The 24010-nt window shown below is 38.4% G+C and overlaps 1 protein-coding gene across 1 annotated transcript in view; it reads left to right on the top strand.

Annotated features, from left to right (window-relative positions):
* The window catches only part of LOC141512657 (calcium-activated chloride channel regulator 1-like), a 32251-nt gene extending 15801 nt beyond the window's left edge, over window positions 1-16450 (top strand). The window contains exons 8-14 of the mRNA XM_074221760.1: window positions 2695-2872; window positions 5325-5425; window positions 6734-6958; window positions 9624-9891; window positions 10669-10839; window positions 11268-11504; window positions 15739-16450. Of these exons, the coding sequence (XP_074077861.1) occupies window positions 2695-2872; window positions 5325-5425; window positions 6734-6958; window positions 9624-9891; window positions 10669-10839; window positions 11268-11504; window positions 15739-16085 (1527 nt within the window). The 3' untranslated portion in view covers window positions 16086-16450. The remainder of the gene's footprint in view (window positions 1-2694; window positions 2873-5324; window positions 5426-6733; window positions 6959-9623; window positions 9892-10668; window positions 10840-11267; window positions 11505-15738) is intronic.
* The last annotated feature ends 7560 nt before the right edge of the window (window positions 16451-24010 follow it).

Raw genomic sequence — 24010 nt, 5'->3', positions numbered from 1 at the left:
ATATGTACTCTAATGTGTGCTGTGTTATAATCCTTGAGCCAGGCTTTTTCTTCCTGTGTCTAGCACTGAAAAATACTAGAACTTGTTCTGCATAGGTCATTTAGGAAGGAAAATAATTCTCTCTTTCCATCTCTGCAAGCTGGGACATCTCTAGGTTAGCTTTTTGAGATCACCACTCCAGGTGTCTAAGGGAACTCAGAGTACATCTCATTTTGAAGAAGTGGAAACTGAAGCCCAAAAGAGATTAAGGGTTTTAACCTCCATCACCCTGCTAGTAAGAATAAGAGACAAAATTCGAAATCTGGTCTTCTTGACCGCAGGTCCAAGTTTCCTCGCAAGCTGTGGGTTGTTCTCCCCGTGACTGCTGGATATTAATCTTTTCTTTTTTGGAGGGACCCGGATCAGGAAGAACTAGGCAGAGAAATACAGGGACCTCTCAAGCTAGAGAATCAGAAGAACTGAATTTGAACCCTATTATGTGACCATGAAAAGTCACTTAAACACCCTGGGCCTATTCCATTGAAAAGAAATGATGGTGTGTACAATCTCTTGGAACTGTAAGAAGTTACAAGGAGAGTCTTGTAAACCTCTTCAGCCATGTGTACTGCTGCCCATATGAGAGCAACACAACCAGACTGAAATGCAATAGGGAAATATTCAACAAAATAAATAAAAATGTAGTCGTACATAGATAACGAACGGTACAATGCAATGCCAATATATAGCCTTGAAATGATCCTCACGGGTAGTTCAATGATTCTTATTTCAATTTGCATTTGACTCGCTGATCTAAAGTATTATATAAATATGAGCTATTATTGTTGGCACCATTCCCTGAAGCATAAATGTCTGGGGGGATTAAAATATTGATTTGAAAGGATTGTAAGATAGAAGTTCATAACATTCCCATATAATAAGTCAAATTTTCAAGTCAAATTCAGTTATTATTGATTGGAGAGAAGATTCATGGTTATCTGAATACTCCAAGTAATAACTATAGGAAGCCAAACCTACTCTGCTTAATTCTTCCAGTGATACTCTTAAAAAACACCAGAAAAGGAGAATTGACCATTTTAATGACTTCAATTCAGTTGTATTGCTGCTTGGGCCTTATCAAATCTTATTAAAATGAATAAACGAATGAATATTTTTTTAAAAAACACGTGTATTTCAAGCCCTATAATAAGCACCCGAAATATAAATCCAAAAACCAATGACAGTTCTGCTTTCAAGAACCTTACAGCTAAGTCCCAATTAGTGTGAATAATGAATACCTCAAGTCTCACATGAATTTGAATTTATATTATTTGAAGTTATAGTTATATAATGTGATAATTGATTGGAATTAAAAGGGGTTCCCAATGGAAGCCCAAAGGAAAGATGCAGTGTAGATTCAAATAATATAACCATTTCACAAGATTCATTATTTACTCTAATCAGGATCTAGCTGTATATTTTAATATGGGAAGAGAATGATGTCCAGGGCACGGTAGTGAGGTTTGGAAAGTTACAGAGAAGCTGAGTAGAGCCAAAGCGGTTGACATGCATTTCCAGTAGGAGTGGTGGTAATGAAGTGATTATAGTTCCAGAACTAGACAATAGGAGTGGGGGTGGAGGAAGGGGTATATGGGGGGAGTGTTCACAGAGGCAAGGTAGCTGATGAGGAGACGGCAGGGATAGCTTTATCAAGTCCCTGCTGTGTGCCAGCATGATGATGAGAACTGAAGCCCCAGGAAGGATGTTCCAGAGATGAAAGGGTCACATCTTCCAGTTCCTGTTCTCTGGTTCTGGAGGCAAAGTGACTGGCAAGGAACTGGCCAGGGAAAAAGAGAAAGGATAGCTGGAGTCAGCCTGGCCTGAGGTAACAGACCATGTGAGACTTTCCAATCAATAAGATGGCCCAGGGAAGGACCTTCCAGGGATAAAATCTCCATAAGATGCTGATTTGTTTAATCAATTCAACAGAATACAAATATTCAAAAAGTACAAGAAACCAGAGGAAAAATCATTAAAGAATATTTCCTATGAGAAGTTTAGGACTTTTCCCTAAAACGGGTTAAGAGAAGCATGTCTATCTTTATAGTTGTCATCCTTGCAACACCACTACCCAGAACTATTGATTCCTAGACTAGAAGGTGACCTCCAAGTTCCTCTCTAGTCCCCACCCCCTATGGCATCCTAGGATCCCAACATTCATCAAGGCTTCCCCTTGAATGGTCTCCTTGTTTCTTTTATGGGAGTGTAGTAGGGGGCTTCAAGAAACAGAGGGTGATTGACAGCTCTCAACAGATCAGCATACCTACCACTAATTCTCGAACTACAAATTAGCCTGGAATGACAAGGTAAAATACCTCATCATGGAGAGAGGAGGGAAGGAATAAGTATCTATTAAGAGTCACCAGGGGTGGGGACAGCTGGGTGGCACAGTGGATAAAGCACAGGCCCTGGAGTCAGGAGTACCTGGGTTCAAATCTGGTCTCAGACACTTAATAATTACCTAGCTGTGCGGCCTTGGGCAAGCCACTTCACCCCATTTACCTTTCAAAAACCTAAAAAAAAAAGAGTCACCAGGGGCTTTAGAAACATTATCTCATTTGATCCTGGAGCATTGAATTAACCAGGGCAGTAGTTTCATGTTAGTTCAAACTTGATCACGGAAGAGTCCATAATTAATCCCTCATGTTTCACTTTCAGGTAATTACTCAAAGTAATAGAAGTATTTCTGGTTCTGAAATAGTTTTGTTAACAGATGGAGAAGACAATGGAATAAACAATTGTTTTGATGAGGTCAAACAAAGTGGAGCTGTGATTCACACCATTGCTTTGGGACCAGATGCTGCCCGGGAGCTTGAGCAGCTGTCACTTATGACAGGTAGAGCACAATTTTGGAATATTTTTTTAATATCCCTATTTATATGTAAAAATTTTCAACATTCATTTTTAAAAATTGAGTTATAGATTCTTTCCATAACTATCCACCCCTCTCATTGAAAAGGCAAGCTATTTGATATATGTTATACAAGTGTAGTCATACAAAACATATTTACATATTAGTCATATTATAAAAGGAAAACATGAACCAAAAGAAAAACATAAGAAAAACAAACACAGTAAAAAGTATACTTCAATTGATATTCAAACTCCATTAGTTCTTTCTCTGAGGCCGGATAGCATTTTCATCTTAGGTCCTAAAGAGTTGCCTTGGATCATTATATGGCTGAGAATAGCTGTTATTTACAATTCATCATTTTACAATATTGCTGATACTGTGTATGATGTTCTCCTGGTTCTACTCTTTTCACTTTGATCAGTTTATGTAAAAATTTCCAGATTTTTCTGAGAGCATCTAGTATTTATTTCAGCATGTTCATAAAATATGACTTGTTCAGCCATTCGCAAATTAATGGACATCCCCTCAGTTTTAAATTTTTTGCCAGCAGAAAAGAACTGATATATTTTTGTACATATAAGTTCTGTTTTTTATATTTTTATTTCTTTGGGGATACAGATCTAGTAATGGTATTGCCAGGTCAAAGAGTATGCATGGTTTTTTTATGTCTTTGAGCATAATTCAAATTGATCTACATAATGGCCAAATCAATTCACAACTCCTTCAACAATGCATTGGTGTGTTAGATAGGAATACCATTTTTTTACCATAGAAAATGAACCAAGAACCTATACGGGCAATTGACAATTAAAATAAAATTTATCAGCATATATAGTATTTCTGTTTTGACAGGCCTACCTTAAATAGACCTATTAGTTTAGTAAAATGCTAATAATAATAATAATAATAATAATAATAATAATAATGTGTATTATACTTATTCATTTTCTAAAATTATTTATGTGAAAACAATTTGTAAGTTTTTAAGGAAGTAAAGTTCACTGTAATGCTAAGTATGACATTATATCCACAGCTTCCTTTTTTAAAAAATAACTATTCTCTTCCTTATTCTAACTCATTTTATTTCTGCACAACCCAACTTTTAAAACACTTTCCAAGTATACTAATGACATCCTTTTAGTCAAATACAAAAGGTTTTTCTTAGTCTTCATCCTTCTTCACATTTCAGCATTTGGCTCTATTACCAAAGACTCCAGCCTTGTGTGAAGGCTAGGGCATATCTTTCCCCTCTCTGGCCTGGACAAAACCTATTCCTTTGATTCCCTGGACCCTCCATTTCCCTCATGTCCCTGCTTGTTTCTCATAGTTAAATATTTCCATTGGCTTCTTTTGAAAATACTTTATGAAAATCACACACCTTACAAATTTACTAGAGAATTTATTTTTAAAAAAAACAACTAAATACATCTCTGTGAGAAGATCTTAAAGAAAATGAAATATTCTAAGGCTGCTAGGAGGTATGGTATTGAAGGGTTAATACCCATTCTGATTCTGGGCAAGGCCATATGCTGGTTCCCCCACCCAAGGTCCCCCATCACCTTTGCATCAACTTAGTTGTCTTTGCATGTGCCAAATGCTCCCTCTAGGAACTAACCATTCCTGGTAGTTGAATCCTGGGAGGGTTGGCTAGCCGCCTGGAGGTTCAACGTTTAATTAATTTCAGAACCTTAGCTGTGAGTCCTCCCAGGTCATGCATGTACTCTTCACATGATCATGCACGTACGCTTCACTTGTCCTGATTAAGTGCCCAAAATTCTTATATAAGCCTATTGGCAGTGGGCCACCTTTGACAGGGGGGCCCTTAAAAGTCCCTAGCATTGAGCAGCCCCTCAGAGTTTTGCCCATTGAAAGGATGCTTTGCCTGGGATGTTTCCCAATTGGGACTCTGAAGGCTGTACCCCCCACCCCGGAATTCCCCAGAAGCTGTTGATTCAGATGTTGGTGCTCCCCCCCTCAATTGGTGGTGTTTTCTTTTAATATCTATCTTTATATAGGTTTTGCTCTTCTTTTTATTATATTGGGATTTATTGGTTACTTTTGCTATAAAACTGATTTATTTCTACCTGTTTTATAATCACTTTATTAAATATACTCATTTTAGTTTTATAGGTGTGAATGTGTCATTTTGTAGGAGTGAATCACAAACAAAACTCCTTAATCAAACAGGTATATAAAGTCAGGATAACCTGAGTTAAATTCTAGCATTAGACTTGTGACCCTGGGCAAGTCGTTTAATTTGTTTGCCTCAGTTTCTTCAACTATAAAATAGGAAGAATAAGAGTTCCTACTTCTTAGGATTATTGTAAGGATATACTGAGATAATATTTGTAAAATACTTTTTCAAACTTTAAAGCACTATATAAATGTTAGTCATAATCATCATCATTATTAATAAGAGACAATCTCATTTCAGGAGGCTATAGAGTTAGTTCCAAGGGAAATATGGCAGACCTCATTGAAGCGTTCAGTAGAATTACATCCAGAAGTGGTGACCTCTCTCAACAGGCTATTCAGGTTTGTATTACAAAAATATTCTTCACTTTTTCACAATTTTAACATTTCACTATAAGAATTTTTTAAATGCTCTAATTGTAAATAATTTAGGTTTGAAGAAAGAAAAATTCTTTATCAAATGTGTTTGTCACATATTAATCCTCAGTGTTGAATATAATTATTTTTAAATTTGGTCTGTGATTTTATTGATATAAGGAAGACCTGGCCCTGTGCCAGGGCATAAACCTAGGACATCTTGATGCTGAGTCTGTATAGAGCCTATACCATGGTTACTCCTCCTTGGTTGTTGGTCATCCAGGTGTGCATGTCAGCCCCCCTCCTCAGGTCAGGTCTCCTGAGCCCCACCTGAAGTCCCAGACCCTTGGACCTCATGACTAGTTGTAATATCAAGCTTGTATTCCTGAACTCCCAATCTTGTGGTTCTTATTTCCTTCTCAGACTGGAGGTTCTACTCCTTGTATCTGGAATAGAAAGATCTAAGGAAAAGGCCAAAGAGTCACTGGGGACTCTATGGCCAAGGAGAAGGTGGGGAGATGCCTACAACATTTTCCCCTTCAGTATGGCTGTAGGGGTCACTTTCCTCCCTCAGATTTGACTGATACAAAAGCCATGGTCAGTTGATAATTCCAATGATTAGCCAATAGAAAAAGGCTCTTCCTGATCATGATGTAGGCCAGCCAGAAACAACTGCCAACTATCCATCCATGTGCCATCCAGGCCTTATAATTCCACCTGAATTTTGCCAGCTCCTCCATGTCCTCCACATAACATCTCAGCAAACTCACAAGTCAGACCCCCATTACGGTAATAATATTCCTCATCTTCTGCCAGACAGGGGCATGGAGGTGATCCTGCATTGTCAAGTAACATGTGGTTGGGCAGGTCTTTGGAGCAGCAGAGACTTTGAGCTCAATGACTGGCTGTGTCTGTGGCCCAAGGACCAAGTTGGCTAAGTACAGAGAGGCTCAGAGCCAGAGGGTTGGCTCTGATCTGTGGCAATGAAAGGAAAACACAAATCCCTGAATCATTGTTATCAATAGTGTTAGTGATGATCATTTTCATTTATTTAACCTTTTATAGTTTACAAAGGATTTTTAATAGACAGTACTTCATTTAATCCTCAAGTCCATCACCTTTTCTAACATAGATTTCTTATGCTTTAGATTAACAAAAGGTGTTTAAAAAATAATTATATTAGGCATGGTCCTTTTGAACTCTTAAATTGGATCTGAATAATTACCTTGAAATAGCTAAATATTTAAAATTTATTAATTCAGACTATCCTTTTTCCATTCATGTTTATAACAGCTTGAAAGCAAAAGCATAATGCTCAATGCCAAGGAGTGGGTAAATGGCACAGTAACTGTGGACAGCACAGTTGGAAACGATACTTTCTTCCTTATCACATGGACAGAGAGTGTTCCCAAAATCCATCTTCAGGATCCCAAAGGAAAGGAATATCAAAATGCAAATTTTTCATTTAATGAGCTAAACAATAAAGCTGCTCGTCTCCAAATCCCAGACACTGCAGAGGTATGAATTTTAAGACTTCTCTAATTTACTGAATGTTTTCTTATTTTCCCCAAACTTTAAAAAAAGCAAGGAATATAAATTTCTAATAGATGAATGGAAAAGTAATTTATAAGTGTTAATCATATGCCAAGTATGAGGATTCAAATAGGAAGCCCAAATCCAGGCTACCAAGAAGCCCATGTTCTGCTGGGGGAGACAACACAGAGAGGAGGTTTCAGCTGCAAATCAGAAGGAAGAACCTCCCCCCGATTTCCAGCTGTCCCACTCCCATCTCTCTCTGGGTCTTCAGGATTCAGCAGCAAAGCCTCAATACAATTTCCTCTGATAAAATTTTATTAGTTTCTGATGCTGAACTCTTAATTGTTCCATGGCCTTTGGGGCAGAGATTTCCCTTCCCCCTAGTCTTCAGTAACTTGGTCCTCAAACTCTTGATTTAATGAATGGAAAACTGAAATGTGACCATTTTAAAACTAGCTCTTTTTTATAGACAGGTTAGAGACATGTGGTAGTACTACAGTACAGGAGGGATGATTCAGAATTGAGGGGATCCCTAGGCCCCAATGTCAGATTGTCCTATGACACCCAAATGTCCTATGGGTGTTTGACTCTGTGCTTCTTAAATCCCCAATCCATCTTCTGCTGATTAATATATGCTAATGACTTGGATGAAGGTCTAGATCCAGATAGAACTCCTGATCAAAGATCTCCTGGTGAAATCTGCAGTTTGCATAAAACACAAAAGGCTTGTTGTTGTGTTGGATAACAATTAAAATTCACAGTAGGTTAGAATGATGGACCACATATATTTAAATGTTTGGGGTTTTTTGGTCTAGGCTGGGGATCTCATTAGTATGGGGGCTCCTGATGTGGGCTGCAGATCAGCGACTCGTCATCTGAGAGCTTCCTGGGACACCCAGATGACCCGAGGTCTTGTCGCCAGCATATGTCAGAGGCAAGACCTTGACCCAGATGACCTCTAAGTCAGCTCCCTGACCATGAGGCCATGCTTCTGAGATGAAAGTTAAGAGAGAAGAATGCTAGTCACCCTAGGTTGTGTGGAGGAGACAATCGGGGGGTCTGGAATACGGGGGATGACAACTCTGTTGTACTTTGCCATAGAGTACAAGAGGACTTGAGCAGCAAGGTGATATAGGAGGGAGAGTTATGAACTTAGAGTCAGGAAGATCTGAGTTCAAATCTAGATTCAGATACTAGCTGTATAACCTGGGCAAGTCATTTGAAAGCTATCTGCCTTGGTTTCCTCGTCTGTAAAATGGACATAACAATAGCATCTACCTCATAGTTATTTGAGGGGAAAATGATAGGGACAGCTCATGTCTTAGTTTCCTTAAATTTGGGAAACAGCATCTTTAGGCTGCTAGGCACCTAATTCCCCATAAGAGTGATAACACAAAAGACACCAAGAACTCACACAATCACAGATTTTTCTGTCTGGAAGTGGAAGAATGAGAAAACTGAGGCTCAGAGTTATACTGACTGCCCAGAGTTATACTGATATCAAATAGGAGTGCTGGGACTTGAAATTCAACTTTTCTACAGGATCCTGTAATCAAATACAGAAGCAGAGTCCAGTCAAAGCGCCCACTGGCTCCCTCAGAAGGGAATTAACTTTAGGGATGCTGTCAAGGCAATACTCTTGGACAATTCTCAGAAGTACCCCATCCATAGAATGTGCCACAGTCTCCCCAGGGTTCTGGACCCCATCCCCTCGAGATGATAAATTAGTGAAGAGAGATAGACAAAGAGACACAGATCTGATCTGAGGGCCAAAAAGTCCCACCTCTGACACCTTCTGGCTGTGCCCTGAGCAAATAGAAAGGGTTCCTGCCTACACTGGCAGGAGGAGTTTCTTCCCCTGAGAGTTCCCTTAATCAGTGAAATCACAGGTTAGTTCCCATTCCTATTTGAAAAGGTAAAGAGTAAGCAAGGCCTTTTTCATAGTACTCTACACTGACCCAGTAACTCACTGTTAAATACTTTTGAGTTAAATACTATTGAGAATTATATGAACTGAGCCCAAGGGACAAGTAGCCCTCTTTAGAGGGTCTGATACCTGAAATCATAACTTCTGAACTTGGGGTTCCCCAAAAAAGTAACTTCCCAAGCAAATGCTGCTCAGGAAGCCCCCCCCCATGAGAAGACTAGGTTTCCAGGTCATACTTTTCAGGGAAATAAAGACCCCATTCCATCTTCCAGATCGAAGTCTAGCCTTAGGAATGCAATCATAATTAACTCACCATGGTCTTCCCCTGTCTGTCTGCTTCTAGGAAGGGGAATATGGAGATGCAGAAATCTCCTCCTCCACTGCCCCCTTGATACATTCTAGAAAGGGGGGGGGATGCTGAAAAAGAGAATCCTAGAGAAAAAGAGAACTGAAAACAGAGCAAGGGGATTTCTTTTATAAGCCCCGATGGGGAGGCTGATTTTTTTCCCAGCATCCTTCAGTGGCCTCTCATCAGGATACAGGGGAACCCTCAAAGCAATGAGGCATCACTGATCCATCCCTCCATCAAAAATCATATAAAAATAATGAATGATTCTCAAATTACCAAATGCTTATAACCAAAAGCAGGGTGGGGTGAAGGTCAAAACGTATTCAAAAATTTTAAAATAAACATGTAGAATACTTTGTTTTGACTTGCAGACTGGAAATTGGATTTACAAACTTCAAAATCAAAATAGCCTTCAAACTCTATCAATGACTGTGACCAGTCGAGCAAAAAGTGCGGCAGTTCTCCCTGTGATTGCAACTGTGCACGTGAACCAAAGCAGAGGCCATTTTCCTAGTCCGATGACTATTTATGCTCGTGTGACTCAAGGATTTTTGCCTGTTCTTGGAGCTAATGTGACAGCCACTATAGAAACAGAGCATGGATCACAGGAGACCTTGACCCTTTGGGACAACGGAGCAGGTAGCAGGAATCCTAGATGACTTCTAAAGGCTATGAGCAAAAATGCTATTTGCCATACTTCTTTAACTTAGGTTTTCTATATAACTAACTGCTAATGTGGGGTGTAATGGGAAAAAAAGACTGATCAGGTGAGCTGGCTTCTCATCCCAAATTGGCCACTAACTAACAGTGTGATCTTGGGCAGTTTCCCTAACAGCATTGAGCCTCAGTTTTCTCATCTGTAAAATAAGGAGTGAATCATGTGAACTCTAAATTTCAGTGCTAAAGTTCTAAATCCCAGTCTTATTTTTCATCAGTTTTTTTTGAAACTTTTCCTCCTCGGATCTAGACTAAACCAGTCTAATTTTTCAAGAACTTTAAATTGAAGTCTTTTATCTTACTTGAGGGGCAGAGTGGAATTGTGGATGGTGAATTGAATCTGGCCTTAGAGTGGAACTGGGCTCAGATCCTGCTGCTGAGTCTTACAAGTTTTTGTGGCCAAGGGCAAACCAATTAGACTTTCTGTGTCTCCATTTTCCTCATTTGTCAAATGGGGATGATACAATTTGTAGCATCTACCTTGGGGCATTGTTGTGAAGCCTAAAGGAGACAATATATGGAAAGTGCTCTATAAATGTCAGTCATGTTTAATTAACAACCCTGGCTTCTGATATTCTTGTTTGCTATCTTATTAAAACAGCAATGTCACCACAGTGCCCTTTTGTTGACATCCTTCCTGCTCACAAACAATTGGCATTTTCCCTTGGTTTTGATCTTTATTTTCCTCTCTCTCTCTAGGTGCTGATACTGTGAAGAATGATGGAATCTACTCAAGGTATTTCACAAGCTATCATGAAAATGGCAGATACAGTTTAAAAGTGAGGGTCCAGGCAAGAAAAAATACAGCTAGGCTGAGCATGAGACCACCCCAGAGCCGAGCTATGTATGTACCAGGCTACATAGAACATGGTGAGCAGTCTATAATCTTGTCCTCCCTTAAATGTCCACCCCCCTCCCGTGCTGATCTCCTCTGCAGGGCCTGAATACAAATCAAGACTCCATCACTTGCTACCTTTGTGTCCTTGGGGAAGGTATTTGACTTCCCTGGGATTCAATCCCATCATCTTTAAAGATAACCAGTGAGGCCCCTTCCAACAATTCTCTATGAAAATGTATTTTTAATACAGAATCTATGTATTTATATACTGTGTTTAAATTCATATTACATATACAAATATATAGTATACTGTTTATCTTTATATACATTATATGCTGTATTAATGTTTATATACCATCTGTAAGATTTTGTAAACAAAAGAATAGGCTTTTAAAAATTCGCAGAAAGAAAAAAGGAAATGTATATTACTGTACTGAAAGAGAAAAACTTTTTTTGAAAGGTGAAATTAAATTGAACCCACCAAGACCTGAAGTCAAAGACAAGGAAATGGAGGTGAAGATAGAAGATTTCAGCAGAGTAAACTCTGGAGATTCATTTATAATGACAGGAGTTCCTTCTGGACCCCTTCCGGATAAGTTCCCACCGGGTAAAATTACTGATCTGGAGGCTAAATTCCAAGCTGACCACATTATTCTCTCATGGACAGCTCCTGGGAATGACTTTGATAAAGGAAAAGGTAAGACTGACAGTCTGTTTTAAACTTTCCCCAGTAGGATCCCAATGGGTTGTCTAACATCTGTTAAGGACCCTCTAGCAGTCCAGGGCTGAAATTACTTTACTCTGAGTAAAGCTAGTAAATATACTTAACATTTGCACATCTCCTCCTTCCCAGAAGAGACCTTTTTAAAAAAAAAAAAAGGATTTTGTACATGAGGTTCCAGCGATCATGTATCACAAGGAGAGGTTCCAAGTGTACAACCAGGAATATCTTCCTGGAAACTTCTCTACCCAGTGGAGAGAGGTGATATTGAAGAGAAGTAGTAAGGGGACAAGGGCAGTGCAGGCATTCCCTTTGTCCTAGTTAGACCCATAGAGCAATCTAGGAGTGACCAGGTAATCAATTAGTAATCACTAATTAAGCGTCTCCTACAAGTTGCAAAAGAAAAAAAGACAATAAAAGCTTGATATCAGGCAAAACTTCTTAACATTTAGAATTATCCAAAAGGATGGAGCACCAATGGTTTCCCTTAAATTTGGAGGTCAACAAGAAAAGTCTGGATGACTGCTTCTTAGGTATATCATCAAGGGGATTCTTTCCAGGTAAGGGTTGGACCAGGCAGATACTGTATTCCCTTCCAAGTCAAAATGTGGTTCAGTGTCTGCTGTCAGGTACAACCTTCAGGAATGCTGCAGGGAGGCTACACTCATCTTTCACAGCAAAAGCAGACAGATTTTGAATGTTGAAGGAACTTTCAGATGAAGAAATCAACCACCAAAGTGGTATGTAGTGAGGATGCCAGTGGTAGTGTGGCTTAGTAGGGAGCTGTCTTCAGAGCCAGAAGACTTGAGTCCAAGGTCCATCTCTGAGCTGCGTGACCCTCAGTGAGTCCCAACCTCCCAGCACTCTCTGACAACAGTGTAAAACTCAGATAGAACATAAGGTCACTAAACCATCCCTGGGGGCTGCAATACTGGCTTAGAAAACCACATATTAGCATTGTATTTTTATGTATATTGCTAGCTATCTCCCAATTACGTTTTAATTTGATTCAGGTCCCATTGGGAGTGTGGAGGCAGTGATGAGATGAACTTCTGTCCCAAACTATCAAGTGCAGAGCCTGAATCTACCTGCTTTGATAGAAAAATGTTCTCCCCAGGAATTCTCCAACCTGTTGAAATCACAGTCCCTATCCCTCTTTCATGCCCAATATACTGGGCTCTTGGGAATGGCAGCTCTGGTTTGGGAAAAGAACACTAGACTTTGAGGCTGGGAAGTCTGGGTTGGAGAACAAGTTTAGGAGCTGAGTGATTCTGGGCAAGTCACTCCATCACCCCGAGGGTAGATCCCTTGTATGGATAATGGAGGCCATACTGTCTACTTTTCAAAGTATGTGAGGCTCCAATGAGAGGATTATGTAAAGCTTTAGTAAGGTATGTAGATATAGTGGTGGTATTACAGAAACATGGGATCCAGGCTCTGCTGCTCTTAAGGAGCTTGTAAGGAGCACATGGGAAATGGGTGGACAACAACTAAGTCTAAACTAACAGATACTGGGAATGGGTATCAGGAATTATTTGATTAATGAGTTTCGGTTTCGATTAGCTCCTACAAAATGACACATTCACACCAACAAAACTAAAAAATATATTTAATAAAGTGATTATGAAACAGGTAGAAATAAATCAACTTTACAGAAAAAGTCCTAATATAATAAAAAGAAGAGTAAAACCTACATAAACATAAATATTAAGAGAAAATATCACCAATTCAGGGGGAATTTCAACATCTGAATCAACAGCGGTTAGGGAATCCTGGGGTACAGCCTCCAGAGAACCGATCAGGAAGGTCCCAGGAAGAGCGTCCTCTCCATGGGTGAGACTCCAATTAGGCTAAATCTGATTAGATCTTATTTTGCTTGAGAACAAAGAAGGCTTCTTGCCAGTTTTGTGTGAAATAAAACCAAATTTTCCAGGTTGTGCAAGGAGGGAGCCACTCTTTCCCAAACCCCAAGAATTACGGTGTTTACATTCAGGAATGACTAGTTCCTGAAGAGATAGGCAATGTTAATCAAGTAAGGTCTTGAGAGCCAGACCAGGACCAGTCAAGGATGTTCAGCGGTTCTTTTAAATACACAAACTGTTTTAAATATATGCATAAGATCAATCCTGCTCATCTCCCCTCCCATATATCAGGGGTGAATTGAGGGTCAACAATTCTCTGAGGCTAAACTATAAGGCCTTACCATGGAAAATCTTATATCTTATATATTAACCATACAGGATCTTTGGAGAAATCTCCATGGAGAGGTTGGAAGACCTTCCAGACATAATGGGAGGGCAGGACTATTCATGGAAAAGTGAAAAATGGATAAATCTACCTGAGAGGCAGAACTGAGTGGTGGCCAGACTATAGAGAGTAAGCAGAAAGCTTATAAATTGAAAAGACACTAAATCAATAAATAAAAGGAACCAGTCCTTCAGAGACATTCAAAACTTTAAGACTTCTCTGGAAAATAAAACTTTATTTAAAAAAAAAATCTTTGCATGATGGAAAGAAAAGCAATTAAGCTAAATCCCAGAAAATAAATCTGTTAACTAGAATATCAAAGACTATATAAATTATCAGAGGTCAGCAATATATGCACAACCCAGGTGAACACAGAAGTGCTTAAAAAATAATTAGCCCTGATGGAACTCCCAGAAATCTGTGTTCCCTTACCTCATCTTCCTCCTTCTCTTTGTCTTCTTGTTGCTTTATCTACCTCACTTCTAATCCTAGTCTTATTTCAACCATTAGCTCCTTTTCTTTTTTAGGTCTTTCTTCTGCCTCATTCTCTTTTGATCTGGCTCTCTCTCCCCATATTTCTGCTTTTCTCTCTCCTCTTCCTCTGCCTTACCCCCTTCCCTCTCATGCAGTGCTTTTTTCTTCTCCTTTCTCCAAATAATTCTGTTTCCCTTAACTGGCTATTTTATGGTACCAAAGAAGAATAATCTCTTTTAAAAATTAAGTCTTAATTCCTAATTCCAAGTTATTTTTTCATTTCTGACTCCAAAGAAAAAACCCCCATTAAGTTGCTCTTTCTTTGTGTATGAACCCTGATTATTTTCTTTGTGTAGGCTTCAGATGGGGGTGCAGAGAAATCTACCCTTTGCTACATCTAAAGAAAATCAATTCATAGATTATTCAAGCTGCCAGTAATCTTAATGATTATCTATTCCAATTCCCTCATTTTACAGATGGGAAATTGAAGCTAGAAAAGGTGAAGTGATTTGCCTCATTCACATGGAATATAGATTTGTTTGGAAGATATCTATCAAGGGAATCCCTAAATTAAAATATCCGTAGCAGAGAATTGTATCCCCACTACCCTGCTCCATGTATTGTTATAGTTCATTTGTTCAGATCAATGTAATTATATTAGCATACTGATGAAGCCCCTATAAGCTCTGTGGATCCTTACCTCCTCTCCCACTGTGAGGTGGTACCCCTGACTAAAACTTTTTTCTGCTCTTCAGAATTCTAGGCTTCAAATCCTGCCTCAGACACTCAATTTATTTAATATCTCTGTGGCTCCATTTCCTCATCTGAAAAATACGGGAAAATACCTCCCAGGTATCTACTTCCTAGAAAAAAGAAACCACATATGCTATTTAACAGATGCTAAATGAAAGAACATGTCATAAATAGCCATTAAATGAGATGATAGACAAATAAGAAATACTTTATAAATCTTAAAGGATTCTACTCATGCTAGTGATCCAGTGGCTAGCACATAGTATTTATTAAATGTTATTAAATGCTTCTCTATTGGTTGATTGATTGATGATTGTATGAAGTACTGTGGGTATTACTAGGAATGTTCCATCAGGGCAGTGTCTAAAGGAAATGAAAATTAGAGTGTACTGATAAGTCTTGAACTCCTTCAAAAGGTAGTATTGTACTTAGACTATGCTTAGATTTTTTTTAAAAGTTAAACCAGAAAGTGACCATGATCAAATTCCTCCCTACCCCATTCTCTCAGATTACAGGTGAGTACCTGACTCTATTCTAATCCCTCCCCAGAGGGAAAGAGCATCTCTGTTCATAGAACCATTGCCCTAAGGATCATGGGCTCCTAGGTTATCCACATACAATCATTGGAGTTTGTCTTAAAAGCATATTTGATGCTTCCTCAAATACTGTTTGTTCCAAGCATTACAATCACTATTTGTGTTTCCGGGCAATACTAAAAGTATCTTCTTTTTTCCAGCTGACCATTATAAAATCAGAATGAGTAGGAATTCCCTGCAACTCCGAGACCATTTTGACAAAGCTACTCCAATAAATATTCCTGGTCTGAAGCCCAAGGAGGCCAACTCCAAGGAAACATTTAAGTTTAAACCAGAAACTTTGAAAATAAAAAATGGCACCAAGGTCTACATTGCAATCCAGGCTGTTGATAATGCCAATCTTACCTCAGAAGTCTCTAATATAGAACAAGTGTTCATCCCTCCTCCAGTACCCGGTTCTAATAATGACAGCATTGACCACAATATTCATGTTGCTATGATAATTTTGGCAGTAGTAGGAGCAGCTGCAACTTTTAATATATTCTAAGCAAGAAAGTACTTTGAACTGAAATTTAATTTTTACTCAATAGCAATTTAAAATTAATATAACTTGGAAACCCACTTTAAATTTAACCTAAATTGCTTCTTTTTTGTCCTAATATTCTCAAAGTGACTTTATCAATACTGTATATTTCTTAATTATGGATATTAATAAATATTGAATCAACTATCTAAATGTCAATCAAAATGAGAATATATCTTTCAATAATTCATTTTCAATTTTTGAAGAAAGGATGTTTTTCCACAAGGAATATTTTAAATTTTGTTTTAAAAATATGTTAAATATGGGTCAATTCCACAACAAAGAAAGTAATAACAGAATTAATCCAAGTAAAATAAAGAGAAACTATAAGCCTTAAACAATCTTACTGTGTTGGTGGCATTATTTGTAGTATTATTCCTACTTGCTAATGTCTAAATTCTAAGGGACATATAAGTGGTTTTGACAAGAAATAACTAAATAAGATTTCAGCTCTAGACATGGAAGAAACTACTCTGTACATGCCTATGTTCAATCATTCAATACACATCTATTATGCAGGGATTGTGTACTGAATCCAACTGGAAGAAATTCAATAGTGATAAATAAAAAGTTCTACACGGGTTAAGAAATCAATGACACAAGTACAAGATGGAGGAGGTGTAACTAACAATTTGTATGAAAAGAGTGGGAACTTGAAGTTCAATATTAATCAAAATATCCCAAATAGATTCTTAGACTTCATTGGTAAAAATATAATATCCCAAATAAGAGAGTTGATTTTTCCACTGATGAGTTCTTCCTGCACCCTCCAGTTGGTGAAGAAACCAGACCCCTTTCCAGTCCTATTCCTGACTTTCTGGACTTCAAAATCATGGCTCCTCTGGGTACCTTAGCCCCTTCTCCCCCAACCTCTCACCTCTCTACTCCCCTAAACCCCCCACCCTAGCTCTTATTAGCTCCCTTTTGTGTGTTGTCTTCCTCATTAGAATGTAAGCCTCTTGAGGACAAGAGCGTTCTCTTTGTGTTTGTGTCTGTATTTCCAGCCCTTACTTGGAACCTAATCAATACATAATAAATTCTTGTTTCCATCCTTCCTTTTCTGGTCTGGTCAGACCACACGTGAGATATTGTGAACAATGTTAGGTGGAGCTGAGTGTGTGAGGAGCAGCAAGGAGACTGCTGAAATAACGGTGATGGGACATAGGAAGGAGTTCAGATAACTGCAGCGATTGGGGAAGAGATGGCACCCAAGCTGAGCCTTGAAGGAAAATGAGGCCTCAAAGTGGAGGGGAAGGGGGAGAAGGTTATGAAGGGGATCAAGACTGGCTTGTGCAAAGGCATGAAATCAGTTCTGCTAATAGCTAGCAGTCCAGTTTGGCAGGAACCAAGACCTGGCCAACGGGAGTGACAGGAAACATTAGAGAGTAGTACTTTTGTGATTCTCAAAATGATAAAGAGCAGCCAGCAGTTCGGTTGCCAATATCCATCATAAACACATAAATTTTAGAACAAAGGCAAAAGGCCAGATAACTTGTAACATTGTTAAAGCCTTCTAATTGGTTTACCTGCCTTGAAGTCCCTGACTTTCCAACCCATCCTCTACACTACAAGTGGAGAACTTTTTTTGCTTCAAGAGACATTTGGATATTTATAACATCAGTCATGGGTCATTCAAATTATCAACTTAAAAATTAACCTGCTATATTTGGTCAAACATTAATTAATTCACCACTGAAAAGCTCACAGATTTATTGAATTTTGAGTCCTGCCAGCAGTTGCCATGATTTCATAGGCCTTATAGTGGACCCAACATTCCCTGCCCCAACTCTACACAATTGGCAAAGTGGTGTTTCTAAGGTCCAAATCTTACCAGGCCATGTTCCTGCTCTATAAATTTCAGGGATTCCCTATTTCCCTTAGGAGCAAATCAAAACTCATCTATTTGCCATTCACCATCTGGCCTTCAACCATTTCTTCTGGCCCTCAACCTGTCCATTTCTTTATATTATTCTCATTTATGGACTGTCCCAAACTGCCGCTCACTTCATCTCTCATTTCTTCACTAGTGCACACTTCTGGAAAGTTTTTGCTTATCCTTAATTCTTATCATCTCTGGTTTCTTTCAAATGCTACTTCCTTCATGTAGTCTTTCTTGACGCCTCTAGCTTCTAGTACCTCCCTCAATCCCCACAAAAATGTTCTGTGTGTGTGTGTGTGTGTGTGTGTGTGTGTATGCCCCAAAGTTCTTGGTGCAGTTAAGCTTTAATAATTATTTTAATCATTAAAGTATTAGTATAATATAATATAATATAATGTAATGTAATGTAATATAATGTAATATGATATGATATGATATAATATAATATGATATAATATAATATAATAATATAATATAATATAATATGATAAGATATGATATGATATGATATGATATGATATGATATGATAAATATAATAACTATTAAAGTATAAAATCACACTACAACTTTTAGGACACTGTTTATATACATTCTGGGGCAACTAGATGGCATAGTAGAAAGAGTGCTAGGCCTGGAGTCTCAGAAGACTCATCTTCATGAGTTAAAATCCAGTCTCAAATATTTAGCTGTGTGATCCTGGGCAAGTCTCTTAACCTCGTTTGCCTCAGTTTCTTCATCTGTAAAGTGAGCAGGAGATTGAAATGGTAAGCCACTTCAGCATCTTTGCCAAGAAAACGTCAAATGGGCTCACAAAGATTGAAATGACTATATATATGCTGAATCTTCCATTAAAGTCCTTGAAATCAGGACTTTCATTTTTGTCTCTATATCCCCAGGGCTTAAAGCAGTGAATAACACATAGTAGACATTTAATGAATGCTTATTGATTTGGCTAGAGAAGAAAGAAATTGAGTTAGATCATGAAAAAATTGAGTCAAGGGAAGAGGCAGAGTAAAGCACTGAGGTGGGAGAAAGGACATTTACAAAGACTAATAATTAGGAGGAACTTTTGAAGTTCCAGAGACAATGAGGAAAGAATTTGATCCACAAGGAAATAGTCCCATTAAGGAATAGTAGGGCAATAGATTGACCATCATGGCCAGCCCAATGGAATTATGCTCTCTTCAGCAGAGTTTGAAAGTTTGACTGTTTCACCTGAGAAAGAATCTCAGCGTCCTGTACCTTAATCTGTCAGGGAATTTTCAGAATCTTCCTAAAACAATTCAAATGGAAGTGATTCAGTTTTCTGGCATGGAAATGTTAGACTGTTCAGGGTCAACAATGATAGGGACTTACAACAATGAGGCCAGTACCACAGCTCTGTAGACCTTTAGCTTGGTCATCAGTCTAATATCTCTTCTCTTCCACACTTTCATTTGGAACCTCCCAAACACCAAGCCAGCTCTGGCAATGTGTGTCATCTAGGTGGGCATCCCTAGATAGTATGTTGCCAAGGCAAATAAACTTATCCACATCATTTAAACTCTCTCTATTTGCTGTAATTGATCCTTCTGCATGCAGTGCTGGCTGATGGAGAACCCATGTGGTAATTGTCAGGCCATAATTAGCACAAATGGCAAAGAATCAATCCATTCTCTATTGGATCTCAGCCTTAGAGACTGAATCATTTATGAACAAAAGTCATAGACCAACTCTCCCTCTACTTTAGTTTTGGCTTGTAGCCTTTTCAAGTTAAATAATTTATCATCATCAGTGAAACAGCTTAACTTGATGGCATCTGATTGATATCCTCACTGAAGGCATCTGACAACATGGTTGAAAATATTATAGTAAAAAGCCTGGGACCAAGGACACAACCTTGCTGCTCTCCACTTGTGACTGGGATAGTAATAGAATTTTGTACATTATCCAGAACCCCAGCAAACATGCTTTCACAGAACTAGCATGTGATACTTACAAATTTCTCCAGGCAATCAAATTTTACCATGATCTAAACAAAGGAATGTAGAGTTTAGAGCTGAGCCAGGAATTTAAGTAGATAGATCTATAGCAACTTTGATCTAATCAATAACGGGGTAGCTGCTTAGCCCCTGCTATAGAACTGAAATAAACAAATAAATGAATGAATGAATGGCTGATTAGAAGGATGGCTAGATAGATGAATCAATAAATGAATGTATGAATAAATAAATAAAAAATAAATAAAACTCTGGTCTGTCCTTTATTTCAAAAGGCAGTTGTTAAGTCATCCTTATTTGATATCATCAAGTTGAAACAACACAGGGGACAGAATTGGGGGAAGGGGAGAAGCTTACAACTACTGTCCTTAAATGCCCCCTGGAGTTAATTGGAAACAGAATCACCTGGGTGAGGGTCAGTTTTCCAGCCACTAAACTCTTATCACTAAAATAAGTCAAGTCGCACCCCCTAGTGAATTCGATATTTACAGTTTTATAATAAATATGACAAGCTAACTAATCCTCTACTGCCAAACAATGGGGTCTAAATAAAGGGGACACCTAACATATTTGTAGAACCAGAGATCCAGAACTGGCGGAGAATTTAAAGATTCTATAGTCCAGATGATCTTAACTTGGGGGTAGAGGGGAGGTCAGTGCATTTGGTTTTTTTTTTAATCTTTTGGTAACTCTTTTTCAATATAATTGGCTTCTTCTGCAATATCTTATATTTTATTTTTTGCATTTAAAACATTCTTATAAAAAGAGGTTCATGGGTCTATAACACAAGAAAAGACTGACCCGCTTTTAGTACAAACCTTTCATTTTACAGAGAGAGTTGAATGCCAGAAAGGTGTGGGATCTACTCAAAGGTACACCAAAACCAGGATTGAACCCATTTTCCCCCATCTCCAGGTCCATTGCTTTTTCTTCTATGCTGGCTATTCTTCAAGTGTGAATCCCAAAGAATACCCAAGACACTTTCAAGATGACTCTGAGGTTATTATTTTCATAATAAAACTAAGATGTTTAAATTCCTAATATAGTCATTGTTGAGAGATATAATCCATAGAAACAAAAGTTCTTAGGGTAGGGAAATCCTTCATAATTTATGAGTGCAAAAGATCCTGAGGTTCTGGGGGTGAACCAGTCGTTAAATTTCATCATATATTTTCATTAATAGTTTGTTAATTATCTATACTTGAGAAAATGATGGAGAAAATGTGAATAAATCAAGTTAAATTTCATAATGCACCCTGTGTTCATCTGTTTTTAGAGAGAGCCATACTTCTGTTGTTCAGATGGAAATATTTGAGACATTCTACACTATGCTGCCTCTAAGAGGTATAACAATGTCACTGCTATTCCATTGCCTTTAGATTCATTTTTTTAATAGTAGTGACACCACTGCACCATCTAGCTGCCTAAAGAGGAGGGGAAAGGTTTCTGTAATACTATATAGTAGTGACAAGGAGTTATATATCCCACTCTGTTTCAGACAGCATAGATGTAGCCAAGGATGCTGAACTCTGTTAGAATTGATATTTTTCTTATGATAGGGACCAAAAAAACCCCAAGAAAATAAAAACCAACTCTTTCTTCCTCCAAAGAGGGTTGTTAAATCCATCTCTATTTTAGATCCTTAAATTAAAATATCAGTAATGCAATCCCCTAAGAGCTCTGTTGGTAGTTTGTTATAGCACTTGATTTCTGAGGTTAGGCTGACATCTGGTGGGTAATAAACATGCTCCAGACCTCCCAGAAATGTCCTTTTCAAAATCTCCTTTATTTTTTAAAAAGTTTCATTTAGTTTATATTTCATTTGAAGAAATGACCAGTGGTGGATAGGTGGTGTAGTGGATAGAGCACTGGCCCTGGAGTCAGGAATTCCTGAGTTCAAATTCAGCCTCAGATACTTAATAATTACCTAGCTGTGGCCTTGGCAAGCCTCTTAATCCCATTGCCTTGCAAATAAATAAATAAATAAATGTCTAGAATCATCCTTCTTGTACCAACAAATATTTTAAGCATATTAATAATTATCATTTGCCCGATATAATCCAAATGACTGGTAGCTATAAAGAAGTGATGATGATGATGATGATGATGATGATGATGATGATGATGTTTGTCATTTCTTGAAGACCATGACAAAAGGGATGCCATGACAAGCAAGTGAAAAGGGTTTGAGTGAGGGAGTGCTGTGTTATGTTACCAACCTCAATTTCTCTTCCAGAGTCATCTGGGTCCAGTGGTCAAGTATGAATTAGGATGACTAGAGATGGCCCTGGATAAGAGGCAGTCAGGGTTAAATGACTTGCCCAAGGTTACACCTAGTAAGGAGCAAGAATCTGAGGCCAGATTAAAATTCAGGTTCTCCTGACTACAAGGTTGGTACACTATCCACTGAAACATCTAGCTGCCTAAAGAGGAGATAAAAGGTTTCTGTAACACTATAAGTATTCTTTCCCAGAATTCTATACTGCAATTATTATGAAAAGCAGTGGACATGAACAAAGAACTCCTAGAATGTATCTAATCTGCAGACATGAAGTAAAACTATCAAATTCTAAATTTCAAAGACAAATGTTTATTCCTTACCTCATAAGTCACCCAGATATAAAATAGCATATGAAAATCCAAGTTAGCCCTTACCAACTGATTTGGACTGAACAACAGTACAGGGTTTACTGTAAATCTTATTGCAAGTTCATCTGTGAGTCTGTTTATAGTAAGGTAGAGAGGATTGCCCCTCCTCCTCACGCTGGCTGATAGAGTCACTGAAAGCCCAGAAATGGATCACAGATGTTAATGAGGTGTTATGTTAACCACAAAGAGGTCCTTTTCTGATGTGGGAAGTTTCTCGGATGGTGTCTTGATTGGTTCGTGTTCTTTGTTATTGAAGAGCAAAAGGACAGCCCCCTCTTTGATGAGGGCACTACATGCTGGTCAATCCTGTGCCAGTGTCTCCCATGCTGTACAATCAATTCTAAAGTTCTTCATTGAGACCTTCAGGGTGTCTTAGTATCACTTCTTCTGACCCCCTTGTGAACATCTATGCAACCCATTGTAGATGCACTCTCTGTACTAATGTTGAAATGACTGAGCCGAGAAGACAACAAAACGATCAGCTGAGCAGAGAAATTAGTCAAGCCCCTGACTTTGAACAGCTATAGAGGGATTTCAGATGTTTAAGAGCTAAGGCAGTCAAGGTTTTGTGGAGGAGATAGCATTAGGAGGAGGGAAAGGGGCTTTTATTTCTAACATCCACCAGACTCCCCATAGTCTTCAGCAGCAACTTATCCAAAGAGAGGCATTCCATCCAGATGCTACAAAGTTCATAGATTCAAGAGAGTTTGAGGTACAATTGAAGACCAGATGCAAACACTATAAACCACCAAGGAAACAAAAAAGAGGGAGATAATTGCTCCAAGAAACAAACTTTCTGGACTCAGAAAAAAAATTTCAGAAGAGATATGTACATGGGAACCTTGGCTGAACAATCCACTCCAGAGATACTATATCCAGAGGAAGCTGATGAGGATTCTTGTTTTTGTTGTTCTGTTATTCCAGTTTAATATGAATCTTTCTGACCTCATTTGGGGTTTTCTTGTCAGAGATACTAGAGTAATTTTCCATTTTCTTCTCCAACACATTTTAGAGGATGAAACTGAGTCAAACAGGGTGAAGGGACTTGCCCAGGGTCACCCAGCCAATGTCTGAGTCAAATAAGAACTCACGTCTTCCTGACTCCAGGCCTAGAGAAAGACTTCGAGACCCTGAATGGCCAAGACTTGAGAATTATCTTTGCCACATATGTATCCTGTATGCCTCACTACCACTGTTCAAGTTTAAGCTCACCCTTCTCATAAGTACTATGGTTATTTGTGGGAGCATACGCACTATTTATGGAGAAAATACTTTGTAAAAACTATTATTATTATAGTTTTTGTCACTTAACAAAAACTATAATCTAGTCTTCAAGCTGATTGTTACTGGGAAGCATACTGATGGGGGCTTGAAAATTTAT

Source organism: Macrotis lagotis, chromosome 2, assembly GCF_037893015.1.
Source record: "Macrotis lagotis isolate mMagLag1 chromosome 2, bilby.v1.9.chrom.fasta, whole genome shotgun sequence".
NCBI classification, from domain to species: Eukaryota; Metazoa; Chordata; class Mammalia; order Peramelemorphia; family Peramelidae; genus Macrotis; species Macrotis lagotis.
The sequence above is the reverse complement of the archived record's forward strand: the minus strand, read 5'-3'. Positions and strand labels throughout refer to the sequence as shown.